This window comes from Drosophila kikkawai, chromosome 3R (genome assembly GCF_030179895.1).
Source record: "Drosophila kikkawai strain 14028-0561.14 chromosome 3R, DkikHiC1v2, whole genome shotgun sequence".
Lineage (NCBI taxonomy): Eukaryota > Metazoa > Arthropoda > Insecta > Diptera > Drosophilidae > Drosophila > Drosophila kikkawai.
Genome location: NC_091731.1, coordinates 20797559 through 20809858, shown reverse-complemented (window position 1 = coordinate 20809858; position 12300 = coordinate 20797559). Strand labels below are relative to the sequence as shown.

Below are 12300 nucleotides of genomic sequence, written 5' to 3'. Positions count from 1 at the left end.
TATCAAGTTCTGTCAACTCAAAATAGAAGAATACCAAATAGAACAAAATGCTGAAAATAAACATCAATATGATTACGGAAAGCACATGAAAAATATACAAGTTATATTGTAAAAACGAAATTTATGAAAAAAACAAAAACATATTTCAATGGTATATTAAAAACAAATTGTAATTAAATTATACAACAAGGTATTTGCTATTATTTTGTGGGATCAATTTGGATTAACAGATGCGGTATATGTATCTTGGTCAGTTAAGGTAAGCTAATTTAGAGACAAAGTTAAAAAAAAATAGTCCTTCCAAAAAGGTTATTATTTCCATTAAGTCTTTTAAAAATACAACAAAACACATTCCACCTTTTTACAACCTATTAAGGCTGTAGCATTTTATTTTTAATTGATAAAAATAAAACATACATGTTGCAGTTCAAGTTGATTGACTAAGAAATACCTGGTACAAATGTCTTTAAAGGGAAATACTGTCATGATGCATTCTTAAACATAAATAAATAAATTTCCTAAAGCCAAAATACATATTATAATAACCTTGTACCCTGGAAACCCCATTCTCATAAATACAACATACCCTTCCATTTTTCGAGTACCCTTTCTTTTTCTTTCACTTGCCTCTCTTGAAAGAAATATATACACTGCAAGGCGGGATAGTTTCCAACCTCCAGTTCCTCAGTCTATTGCCGGCAGTCAAAGCAAACGGATCGTGTCGGTCAGTGGAACGTGCTATAGTTTACAAGTGTCATGGATGCCACGTGTCTTGATTAACAATTAATAATACTCAGACAAAAATAAGACGAGATCAGAAGTGCGCTTTTTATTACAACAGACAACTGTGTGTAATATTTACTCAATCATACAGATAAGCCCATGTAACACAAATAATTTTGCAAAATATGTATAGATTGTTGTCTATATGTGTAAAAACTAAAGTTTTCATTGAGCGCATATAGATAAGATTAGGAAATTGGCAACGACCACTTGGTTGCCGGCATTTAAACAAACATTTTTCAAGGGCACAGAAATCGTATATCAAATAATATATATTTTCCAAATCGAAAACAAATATATATATTGTCTTGTTTTTAGATTCTCTATTTTGTTATAAAATAATCACTTGGAAACACACTTAAAATGTCGAATAGGTAAGTTGCCAGGACTAATTATATTTTTTTTAAGTGAAAATAACTGAAAGAGTTTGATCGGCAGCGTTCCCGAATTGTTGAATCCCAACTTGAAGGCCATGCCCTCGGACTATTTGTACCACCTGGACATAAATGTTGCCAACACAAATGACACCAGTGACATCCAGCAGAGATTCGGGGATGTCAAGGTGAGTCTTTGAAATTGTATACCTCCCTTAAGGCTCTAAGGAAGATATTTGCAGGTGGTCTGCATGGGTGGAACTGGTTCCCGCATGCGGGCTCTAGCTGTTTATCTGTCGGAGGTTCTGGGACTGCCAGACTCTAGCGATCCAGAGGATCTTTGTGCACGGGGACACCGCTATGCCATGTACAAGGTGGGACCGGTGCTGTGCTGCAGCCATGGCGTGGGCTCCTCTACGTTTAGCGTGGTTCTACACGAACTGCTCAAGCTGGTCAAGTACGCCGGCTGCCAGGATCCCATCTTCCTGAGAATCGGTACGTGCGGTGGCCTCGGAGTGCCACCTGGCACAGTGGTGGTCACCAAGGATGCGTTCAATGGGCTGTTGCGCAATGAACATGAAATTGTAAGTGATTATTAGTTCTTTATAAAAAATATTAATCTCGAAACTTAGGGTTTCCAAAACAAAAAAAAATTATTCTGATTACAAATATTCCTTGAAAATTATTATTAAATTATTATGTAAAATAGGGATAAACCCATGATGACTTCTCAAATGTATTTCCCAGGCAATTCTCGGTCAGCGTGTGGTGCGACCTGCTAAGTTCTCCGAGGAGGTGATCAAGGACATCATGGCATATGGTGTCGAGGCTAAGGACAGTTTTCAAACCGTAAGTGGCAACACGATGGGCACAGACTGCTTCTACGAGGGTAAGTGGTACGAGTTCCCAGAAAAACTTCGATGCTCAATTGGGTTTGAATTGACCCAGGTCAGGGACGTACCGATGGCGCCATATGCGAGTACTCCGACGAAGATAAGATGACTTTCTTGAAGAAGTGCCATAGCCTGGGGATTCTCAACATCGAGATGGAGGCCAGCATGTTTGCCTCTGTGACCCAGAAGGTTGGGGTCAAGGCCGGTGATGTCTGCGTGACCATTATTAATCGCCTCAATGGGGATCAGGTGAGCGGAATAGCTATATAGGTTTTTAAAAAACAACCAAACAAAATACATTCTCCAGGTCACCATCACCATGGACCAGAAGCACGAGTTCGAGAAACGTCCCTTCCTCGTCGTGGGCCGCTACATAAAGAAACTTCTCCTGCACTAACCGGACCTTGGCGTAATACTGTACCTCCAAGAAATACGAACCTATAGCATTTCGATCTTTATTTTCATTTAAGTAAATACAATTAAATCTCTTGAATTAGAAGCTTATTGCTGGTGTTCAGGTTATCCTGTGGCATGCGGAACATTGCCGGCATCGCTTCGTTGGACGGCAGGTTGGACTGGACTGGTTTCTTGGGTGAATTGCCCTGTGGAGCTTGGAACTTATTGCCCAAAGCCTGGGCAGCCGAAACCAGTTTGCTGTTGACCACACGATTCGGCTTGACCAGCTCGGCCAGATCGTATTCCTTAACTGGCGGAGCATCAGCCACAGTCGGCTTCTTGGCCAAAGTTGGTTTCTTGGCCACTGGTGGTGGCACTTTCTTCACTACTGTTGTTTGCTTGTCTGCTGGTGGCTTTACTTCAGTCTTTTCCTTGGGCTTTCCAGCATCGGCATCTGGTTTCAGCTCCTCGATCATCAAACGCGTGGCACTGGCCGGGGCTAATTCACCCAACTGGGAATTTAAATTCTTCAGAGACTGCTTGGCACTAGCATTCTCGGGATCCAATTCCAGAACGCGCTGGTACAGGTAATAAGACTACGAACAAAGAGGAAATATAACCCTTGTATTTTTGTAATAAAATGTTTATTTACCTCACGACGTTTTCCTCGGGCATAGTTTGCATCCGCCAGGCGGAGACGGGCCTTAATATTTTCCGGCTCCAGCTGCAGACACGCCTCACAGTCCATTATAGCAGCCACATAGTTACTTTGTTTCATATCTTATTAAAAATATATAATTATATAAAAAAAAAACAATTCAATTTTCTTTAATATTCATTATCACTTACAAGATATAGCCCGATTGTTGTAAGACCGGGCTGCGTTCTCCGGATCATATAAAATGGCACAGTTATACTCTTCAATGGCACTATCATACTCCTTGGCCTTGAAGTATTCATTTCCACGGAGTCGGTGTCTTAAAGGAAAATATGAAAATTATATATATATGTATATATTAAGGGAAAATACTGGACACCCACTTGTCTGCAAATTGCTCACGTTCCAACTGGCTAAGTCTCTTTAGCTGCGTTTGTAGGCGTTCATACATGGCCTGCTTTTCGTCCTTTAGCTCTTTTTTGGTAGCTGGTTTGTCTTTAATGGAAATCTTCAAATCGGCCTCCTCCTTGCTGCGCTCTTCATCCAGATCCATGCGCAGTATTTCCTCGTCGGGATCGTACTTATCCCACTTACTGTAGTCCGTTGACTTGATCCGGCTTTCCTTGGCCTTTGCTGGCTGTGATGATGCAGCAGGGGTGGGCTTTGCTGGCTCAGGGCTCGGTTTGTCCAGCTCTATTTTGCCCAGTTTCCGTATAGAAGGTAGATCTAGGGACTGTTTTTCGTTTTTTAACTCGTTCAAGGCACTATCCTTTGTTTTAATGTCTTGGGTCCAATCCTTAAGCGACAAGAAGTATGTTACACTTGAAAGACTTTAAAATTAAAATAAGATAACATACCAAAATGGGCTTCAGCTCCTTCTTGTCCAGTATATCACTCTTCTTGATGTTCTCCTCGTAGCGAAACAATTTGCTGTCTGGCTTTAGCAGCTTTAACTTTTCCTCTGAGCAGCGCAAGAGGTCTGGAAAATATCCCTCCTCGCCAGAACGCAGGATATGCACAATTTTCTCCATTTCCCGAGCATTTTTGCACGTCTCCACGTAGGCAAAGTCCAGGTGGCTTATTGGTATTTCATATTTCTCCAAGAGAGTTTTTTTCTTTTCCGACTGCATTTTTTTCGCTTTGTAGTGGGAACTGAATGAAAAAGCTGTTATGGGTTTGTTGTTTTGAATCGAAATTATTGATCAAGCAATAAGTTGCCGGCTTGCTTGGTTACAATAATATATGATTGGTTAGCATAGGTTTAAAGTAAAATTAAAGTAAGTCCAACCTATCATGGTATTCTATAAAAAGGTTTCAAAATTATTTACCAAAATGTTGAATAAATTTATGTAAATAAAATCGTTTATTTAAAATTAATGTATTTCGACTCTCTACGTACTATAAGCTAATTACAAGGTTAAAAAATTCTTCCATCAACGCCAATGCTTGACTAAAAAAATACATCACCTTTGCTTTTTCTATTGTTTATAGTATAAAGATTAAAATTATTTTTACAAAACACAAAAGTCTTATTCACTGCAACGAAAACAACCCCGTCTGCCAGAATTTAAGGCTGTGGCACAAAATTGTATTTTAGCAGCACCCCGACATCAAGGTTCTATGGTGTAATGGTTAGCACTCTGGACTTTGAATCCAGCGATCCGAGTTCAAATCTCGGTAGAACCTTCTGAAAAGTTTTTATTTTTCTTCCTTTTTTAAATGTATTTTGTTGTTAGAATCCCTGTTAAATTTAATTTATCTCATTAATATTCCATATTTTGAAATAAGTCAAGTGAAAAATTACTTATTTGCAGCCATTGTTCTGGCCGCAGTCTATGTTTCGTTTTGTGCAAAACGGACTCCACGGTTCTATGGTGTAATGGTTAGCACTCTGGACTTTGAATCCAGCGATCCGAGTTCAAATCTCGGTAGAACCTACAGTTTTTTTTTTATTTTTATATAATTAATTTATTTTTAATTTGTTTTGTTTTTATGGATTTTTTTTTTTTTTTATTAATTTTATTAATTATTAAAATTTAATTTAAAGGTGAACAAGGAAATTAAAACAGTAAAAAATAATTATTTAATTATGTTGTACTGTTTTAATTTCCTTGAACCTTCTTAACGAGCCAATTCTTGAGGGTTCCAGCAAACTCATCAAAAAATGCAATTGTCCTCTTTCGTTCTTCATCCGTCACCCCATCGATATTAGAAATGTCCATTTGATAGATTTTTTTCGAATCACCAATCGCTGTAGAATTCTCGGCAACAAGTCTGTTCAGTCTCTGCCTCTGGTCGGCCGGCATATACCTTGAAACTTGGTTATAAATAAACACTAAGTCATGTAGGTTCTTCACTTTGTCTTCAAAGCTCTGGGAGTCGGTCATAAGTTGTGAAACTTCCCCTAACTGAAATTGAGCCTCTTGACGTGTATAGCCCAGACAGATGGGACTTAAGAAAAGTAGTAGAAAACACCTGAAAACTCTCCGTTTTAGTAAGAAAATAATAAAATAATGCTTGGGATTACTTACCCCAGGTATATAGACAATTTCATATTGTTAAGCCTGATCAAGACGCCGGAGTAAACAGAACTGATATTCTGGGCGGAAAGAAGCTGAATTTATTGGAGAAATTGGAATTGGAAAAAGAGCAATAAGTCCTTGCTATCAAGGAAATGTTTAATTAATTGATAGTCTTTAGGCTTATCAAGAGACAGTTTGCAATTTACAAGAGAGGCTGTTTGTCTCTGGGTGTCATTTACAATCAGCTCAGATCTTTACCACGGGATAACCCAATCTCCTAGAAATTCTTTTCACATAAATCTTTTTCTTTTACATAAATAAAGGATGTCATCTGAGGCTTTATAAGACTTTATAAGAAACTTTTTGATTTAAAATTCTCAAAAAAAAAAAATGGTTTCCATAAGGGTGCACAAATAATTTTTTTTAGCTGTTATAAGTGAAGCAGTGCAACAAAACTGCTTGCAACAATGTTACTATTATTAAAAAAAAATTAAGCAACAATTTCAAAATTATTAATTTTTACTGTTTGAATATTTATGAAGAATGCTAAGTAGCCAATAGTAGATGGTTCCACCTAGTTCATTAAAAAATCCAACAGACGTCTCACTAGCTACACTGGACAGCACTCGGGCTGCATACTTGCTCATGCGTCCTCCCTGGCTTGGCACACCATCCACCAAAATAGGGTTCGTATGCGCGGCGACAAGTCTGTCCAGCCTCAGTCTCTGCTCGGGTGGCATATAAGGCGAAACCCGATTATATAGGGCCACTAAGTTCGGTGTGTTTACGATTTTGGATCGGGCATCTTGGGAGGTGTGCATAATATCTATAACTCTCTGTTTTTCAGCTAGAACCTGTCGAGATGTAAAGCCCAGGCAGAGGGGACCTAAGAAAAGTAGGAAAAAACACCTGAAAACTGGGTATTTTAGTAATAAATTAAGAAATAATTTGTAGGATTACTTACCCCAGAAATGTAGACAATTTTATATTTCTAAGCATGGTTCGAATGCCAGAGAAAACAGTACTAATAATCCGAGAGGAAAGAAGCTGAATTTTATAGCCCAACAAGTGGCGAAATTGATAAAGCTTAGGTAGAATAATTCTTATCAAGGAAAGTTCCTATAGATTAATACCATTTCAGCTTATTAAGAGATTCTGATTGTTTATATTCTTTTAGCTCAGGTCTTGAACCTGTGATCTAAGATTCTAAGAAATTCTTTTGAGATCAATCATTTAAGACAAATGAAGACTTAATAAGACGTAACAAACTATTCCAATTTAAATTTGCTCACTTTTCTCAGAAAAAAACAAATGGTTTCCATCATTTTGGTCAATTACTTAAGTTTATTAAGATCATTTTGTTTCATTTGCATTGTGCATATAATATTGTAGATTCTGCGCTTTGCTTCGATGAGCAAATCATCATTCAGGACGGCCAGCTCTTTGGTCACAAATTGGCCAAACTCTTCAGCTGATGTCTGTCTATCACTTGCGCAGTTTGAGTTCTCTGCTGGTTCCACTTTCTCTACTCTCTCTACTTTAAAGCTTGTCATGCTAGAATCAATATCAATTGAAGGGCTGGAAGGACACGGCTGGGTGCAATCCTCAAACTGATGGACAACTGAATCGTTGGAGTTTGTAGGATTGTCGATTAACTCTACTTTTGGCTGCATCTCGCTGAGCCAGGGAAAATCGTCCTCAGAGCTGTTGCTGGTCTCGGGAAAAGGCTCGAACCTAATGGGCTCCAGGGGGCTCAAAAGCTGACCCAATTTGGCATAGTGAATCCACTCCGACTTATCACCCACAGCATTGCGCTGACCCCTGTAGTAAAGCCAAATCAAATAATAGATCTAAAGGGCATAAGGAGGAGATACTCACCTAAAGGTGCGGGTCAGGGATTCCATCTTTGACTTGATATCATTTGGCGTCACATAGAGACCAAGACCGCAGAGCTCTTGTTCCATGTCCTTGTAGACATCCATCTTTTTGCGCTCACTCAGTAACTCGGAGTTGAACTGCTCCCACACGTTAACAAATGTGATTTCCTCAGCGGCGTACCAGAATCTTCGTTGCTTCGCAGATGTCTGTCTGACTCTTTGTCTCTTTTTTTGGGCCGCTGTGCTCTTCTTCGAGCGTTTGCCCTCCTCACTCTTGAAAAGATACTTGGGACCCTCCTCCACGTAGACAGAGCTAAAGGGTCCGTCTGCAAGAAATACCGTTTACTAAGAAGGCTTGAGAAGGATGCTAAGAATTAAACAAACCAGAATCAAATTGCGCGTCATCGTTCATATAAATCGATTTATTTTGACGATCTGAAAGTAGAAACATTAAAATATTTCCAAAAATACTACGAGTGAGATCTTACGGTGACTATTTACGTCGTCCCAGTCGGGATCCTTGGCTAATCCTTTGGAGGTGGCTGATATTATGGTGGCCATCGTGTCGAAGTGCTCCCAGGAACTCGATTGATCGTGTCGGTCAGCATGCAGCAAACTGGAATTGGAATGATATTTAAAACTAAGCTCAAAGTTTGACAATTAGATTTAAAATACAGACTTGAAATACTTTCGCTTCAAAGATTCCATTTTGCTCTTGATAACTTGGCCGTTTATATCGATGCCCACTTCCCGGAAATGTTTCCGCAGCTCGGCATAAATTTCCACCAATTTTCTACGACCGTCGAACAGGTACAAGTTGTTTTTCCATATCTCGATGAAGCAGTCCTCCTCCGAAGGCTGCCACTTCCTCCGGCCGGGCACTAAAGGCGGGAATAAGTCGGGATTGTGCCAAAAATATTAAGTTAAAACGTTGTACTTACTTTTTGAACGGAGTTTTGTTTTGTTTACAATTTTTTTATGGCTAGTATGACCGTACCGAGGAATGCCAAAAATACCAAAACACATGTGCCAGGGATGCAAGTGCAATTAATATATATACAAAAAAACAAAATAAATTTACATACTTTAAGTTTATTAAATATTCCGATATGCCATCAAAATCTTAATTCATTTAAATTAAAATTAAACAAAAAATTTGAATCCCATTTTAAAACATTATATAAATAATACCAAATATTTTTAAAATTCGATAAATATCGATTAAAGGAATGCCATACCAGGGATACACAGGGCAGCCATTCAATTAATAGGGCGCCAAACTTCAAAGTTACTTTTGGATTTTGAGACCACTTTTTATATAGCGATATTTCAGTACAATTTTCTAACAGAGCAAATCTTTGTCATATGAATACAAATATTATATTGACCCATTTTCCCCAAAACAATTATAAACTTTCGTTTTGAATAAAATTACGTAAATACATAGTTTATTTAAATGTTTAGTGTAGGCTTTAAAACTTATTTACATGGTTGTGCAGCAGCGATACAAGTATTCCCGTGTGTGTTGGGCTTTACAAAATACATAATAGGTACTCGTACGTTAATAAATATATTTGTGTGTGGGTGTGTACTCTCCTTGCCACAGCAACATTTCAAAACCATGCATTAAGGACACTCGGTTTTATCCCCACCTCGACTACTCCCAGCTTGATTTAGGACTGACTACAAAATAGATTTTTGGTTCGCTTAGTGCTAGATTGATTCGCTTAGGACCTAGGGGGTGTGTACGAACGTAAGGACTCGACACTCATAAGGGTAATACAGATTTTACACAAGCAGCATTAGATTTGCAGTATATATAGGATATATAGTGCATCAAGTGAGGCCTAAAAGTGATGCGGTGAATGAGAGCTATTCGAAGATCGAACTATTTGTGTGTATTTTCCGGTTGCTTTCTATTTTTACTAGGAACGTTGCAGAGCAATGCCAAGAAGCAGAAGAAGCGCGTCTTACAAATAAATAAATATACAATTGCAAAAAGTAAATCGGTTACCTAAACTAACTTACACGTTTATATCACTTTTCGCAAATAATTCGTTTCATTAAATTAATTTGAGGCCTTCGCATGAATACAAATAATGGTAGTGGTTACATAACTAAAACGCGTATTTTTTGGTTGAAATCAATTTGAGTTTTCCCCATTGGCTTAGAAGATGTTGATCTGGAACTCGCTGACAATGCCCTCCAGGAAGACCTTCAGGCTGTCGTAGGAGTGCTTGCGCCAGTAGATGTTGTTGTTCACCTGCTCCAGAGCCAGATTAATGGTGGATTCCACGGCCCGCAGGCCCAGCTTGCGGCAGTTGGCGGCCAGGTCCTGTAGCTTGTGCTTATGGTAGTCCCTGTTCATGTAGACGGTCAGCGATTTGATCATGGCAGACACAGTGGAGAAGCCATCGCCATAGCTGGGGGGAATCACAAACAAAGTTTATAAATTTGTGGATTTCGTTTAACTATAGAATCCTTACTATTCGGCAATCTCCTTGATGTTGCTCTGCAGAAAGTCAAAGGCTAGCTCATGGCCCACGGCATTGTAGGCCACAGCCATGAAGGCCCGGTCTCCATCCTGCTTTAGGATGCCCGATGTGGGATTAATGGTCATATTGAGGTACCTATAAAAAGGAATCTATTGAAATCTTGGTCTAACCAACATCTTATTGACACTCACTTGGACAGCAGCCAAGGCTTGGTGGTGCAACCCAGCGAGCCCAGGATCTCCTCCTTCTCCGAGGCACTCGTTGTCGTCTTGTACTGCTTGTAGGCGAAGTACCACTCCTGGAAAGAGCCCTCCGCCAGAGCTGTGCAGTAAATCACTGACTTGAGATTCGGCTTGATGCTGTTTACAAAGAGATTATATTAAGAGAGTTTATTTTTTTAGGAGGTGTGTTAAACTCACGGATTCTTCTTGGGATCCCGCATCCACTCCCGGAACTTCATCTGGGCCACTTGGGTGCAGCGATCATAGTTGAATTTGCAGGCCAAGTTGGCCACCAAGGCTCGGTGCTGCAGCTGTAGATGCGACTCATTGTCCGGCTCATTCAGACCATACCGATCAAAGGCGGGGCGTACAATAAACTTCATGAAGGCCTGATCCAGAGGAATAATATAAATATATTTAAAATAAAATTTTAGAGAATAATATCAATGGATACCCACCCTAAATGTCTCATAGGCAGGCTCTCTCTTGAGGTTGTTGGCCAGAGAGTTGAGTCCCCGGTTGGCGGCGCTCCACAGCAACTCGTCGTCCACAGCCGTGAATAGCTCCATTAGGAAGGTCAAACTAAGGGAATTACATTACATTTATTTAATTTAACATTAAAAAAATAATGCTTTGATTCTGAAACTCACGGTATATCATAGGTCAGGTACTCCGCCTGCGCCAGGTGCAGGGCATCGTCCAGCAGCTGGGCCCGGGTTATCCTCGGCAGCATGCTAAAGTTCTTCTTGAGGGCCAGCCAGGAGGTCAGGTCGTAGTTGACCCGGTAGTAGCCCTGACGGTTCAGATTCAGATAAATCACGTTGTCGTTATTGGCACTGTTCGTGAAGACATCGCTCACGATGAGCTCCTCCTCGTCCTGGCTACGCATCCAGTGTGTTGGGACATTGTCGCCCTTGTGCAGCTCGTCAGTCTCAAAGGTGATGGGTATAAACCAGCGGCTCTGGTCCGCAGGGTTCTTGGTGGGCAAAAGGTACCTCTCCTGGCGCAGCACCAAATCAACGCCTCGACGCTCCACATTGACCACGGGATAGCCGGGCTGCGTGATCCATGAATCCATAATCTGCTTAATAGACAAATCCTTTGGCAGCGTGCCCTGCTCGTGACCATGTTGCGTGAGGATGGCCCACAGGTCATCTCTGTCGATGTTGCCATAGGCAAACTTCTTTAGCAGATCCCGAGTGGCCGAGCGGAAGGCCTCTTCACCCACAATCGAGTTCAACATGCGCAGCAGGATCGTGCTCTTGGAGTAACTAATCGGGTTGAAGATGCGTTGGACATCGCTAGTGGAGCGCACCTCGAAGGAAATGGCGTGGGTGGTATTGTCCGAATCCAGTTCCATGGAAGCGGAAAACTCCGAGACGGTGAAAGTGTCCATTACCTGGAACTCTGGATGGGAGAACTCCAGGGCCTTAAAGCTCATGTAACAGGCGAAGCCCTCCTTCAGCCAGAGATCGTCCCATCTCTTGGGCGTCACCAGGTTGCCAAACCACTGATGGGCCAGCTCATGGGCAACAATATCGGCCACGAATTGCATGTGATACGAAGAGGAGGCCAACTCCAGATCCTCGGGCACGAGCAGCGCCGAGTCCCGGAACGTAATCAATCCCCAGTTCTCCATTGCCCCGAATCCGAACTCTGGCACGGACACCAAATCGATCTTGGGCAGCTGGTTCTTTATGCCAAAGTAATCCTCGTAGTAGGGCAGGAACTTGCGCACCATCTTGTAGGCGTAGTGGGTCATCTCCACATACGGCGATCTTGTCCAGAGCTCCACTCGTGGCGCCATCTCACTGTCTAGCTTAGCGTATTGCGAATCCACCATGTTGGACACGATGAAGGCCACCAGGTATGTGGGCATTTTGGGAGTAGTGAGGAAGTCATCCCTGATGTAGCCAGGTCGGTAGCGAGTGGTATGCGCCTTGGGCATGTTGGACAGGGACATCTTGAACTCGGTGCTCCGGATAATGCTGATGGTGAAGTTGGCCTTCATGTCGGGACGATCGAAGCAGGGAAAGGCTCGGCGAGCATCGATGGGAGAGAACTGTGTGCTGATTACCCAT

The 12300-nt window shown here is 41.1% G+C and overlaps 4 protein-coding genes and 2 non-coding genes across 11 annotated transcripts in view; 3 read left to right on the top strand and 3 right to left on the bottom strand.

Moving 5' to 3' along the window:
- Positions 1 to 10: 10 nt before the first annotated feature.
- On the top strand, positions 11 to 2549 carry LOC108075405 (uridine phosphorylase 1). Of its 3 annotated transcripts, none has more exons than XM_041777491.2 (7): positions 11 to 259; positions 1102 to 1157; positions 1222 to 1345; positions 1400 to 1741; positions 1905 to 2046; positions 2106 to 2299; positions 2358 to 2549. In XM_041777491.2, the coding sequence occupies exons 2-7, from the start codon at positions 1147 to 1149 to the stop codon at positions 2445 to 2447; spliced, it is 903 nt and encodes a 300-aa protein (XP_041633425.1). In that variant the 5' UTR covers positions 11 to 259; positions 1102 to 1146; the 3' UTR covers positions 2448 to 2549. The 3 variants fall into 3 exon arrangements, with proteins under 3 accessions (XP_041633425.1, XP_017023318.1, XP_017023319.1); XM_017167829.3 differs by lacking the exon at positions 11 to 259 and adding an exon at positions 632 to 724; XM_017167830.3 differs by lacking the exon at positions 11 to 259 and adding an exon at positions 689 to 847.
- Positions 2492 to 4316, bottom strand: Spag1 (Spag1 axonemal dynein assembly factor). The gene is made up of 5 exons (XM_017167828.3): positions 3962 to 4316; positions 3488 to 3900; positions 3296 to 3423; positions 3099 to 3226; positions 2492 to 3042 (listed from the first exon to the last, which is right to left on the bottom strand). Exons 1-5 carry the CDS (start codon positions 4232 to 4234, stop codon positions 2530 to 2532), a joined length of 1455 nt encoding a protein of 484 aa, XP_017023317.1. The 5' UTR covers positions 4235 to 4316; the 3' UTR covers positions 2492 to 2529.
- Positions 4317 to 4718: 402 nt separating this feature from the next.
- Positions 4719 to 4790, top strand: TRNAQ-UUG (transfer RNA glutamine (anticodon UUG)). The gene has a single exon. It is a non-coding gene; the product is annotated as a tRNA-Gln (tRNA).
- Positions 4791 to 4969: 179 nt separating this feature from the next.
- On the top strand, positions 4970 to 5041 carry TRNAQ-UUG (transfer RNA glutamine (anticodon UUG)). Its single transcript has one exon. It is a non-coding gene; the product is annotated as a tRNA-Gln (tRNA).
- A 1906-nt stretch (positions 5042 to 6947) lies between these two features.
- LOC108075449 (uncharacterized) lies at positions 6948 to 8517 on the bottom strand. The gene is made up of 6 exons (XM_017167904.2): positions 8445 to 8517; positions 8183 to 8384; positions 7992 to 8119; positions 7888 to 7938; positions 7505 to 7829; positions 6948 to 7447 (listed from the first exon to the last, which is right to left on the bottom strand). Coding segments are annotated over exons 1-6 (1194 nt in total). The 5' UTR covers positions 8446 to 8517; the 3' UTR covers positions 6948 to 6960.
- A 400-nt stretch (positions 8518 to 8917) lies between these two features.
- LOC108075602 (aminopeptidase N) overlaps positions 8918 to 12300 on the bottom strand; it is a 33353-nt gene continuing 29970 nt past the window's right edge. For all 4 annotated transcript variants that reach the window (XM_017168129.3, XM_017168132.3, XM_017168131.3 and 1 more), the window contains 6 exons: positions 10870 to 12300; positions 10678 to 10801; positions 10418 to 10608; positions 10190 to 10357; positions 9990 to 10133; positions 8918 to 9926 (listed from right to left, as the gene is read on the bottom strand). In XM_017168129.3, the coding sequence (XP_017023618.1) occupies positions 9671 to 9926; positions 9990 to 10133; positions 10190 to 10357; positions 10418 to 10608; positions 10678 to 10801; positions 10870 to 12300 (2314 nt within the window). In that variant the 3' untranslated portion in view covers positions 8918 to 9670. The remainder of the gene's footprint in view (positions 9927 to 9989; positions 10134 to 10189; positions 10358 to 10417; positions 10609 to 10677; positions 10802 to 10869) is intronic.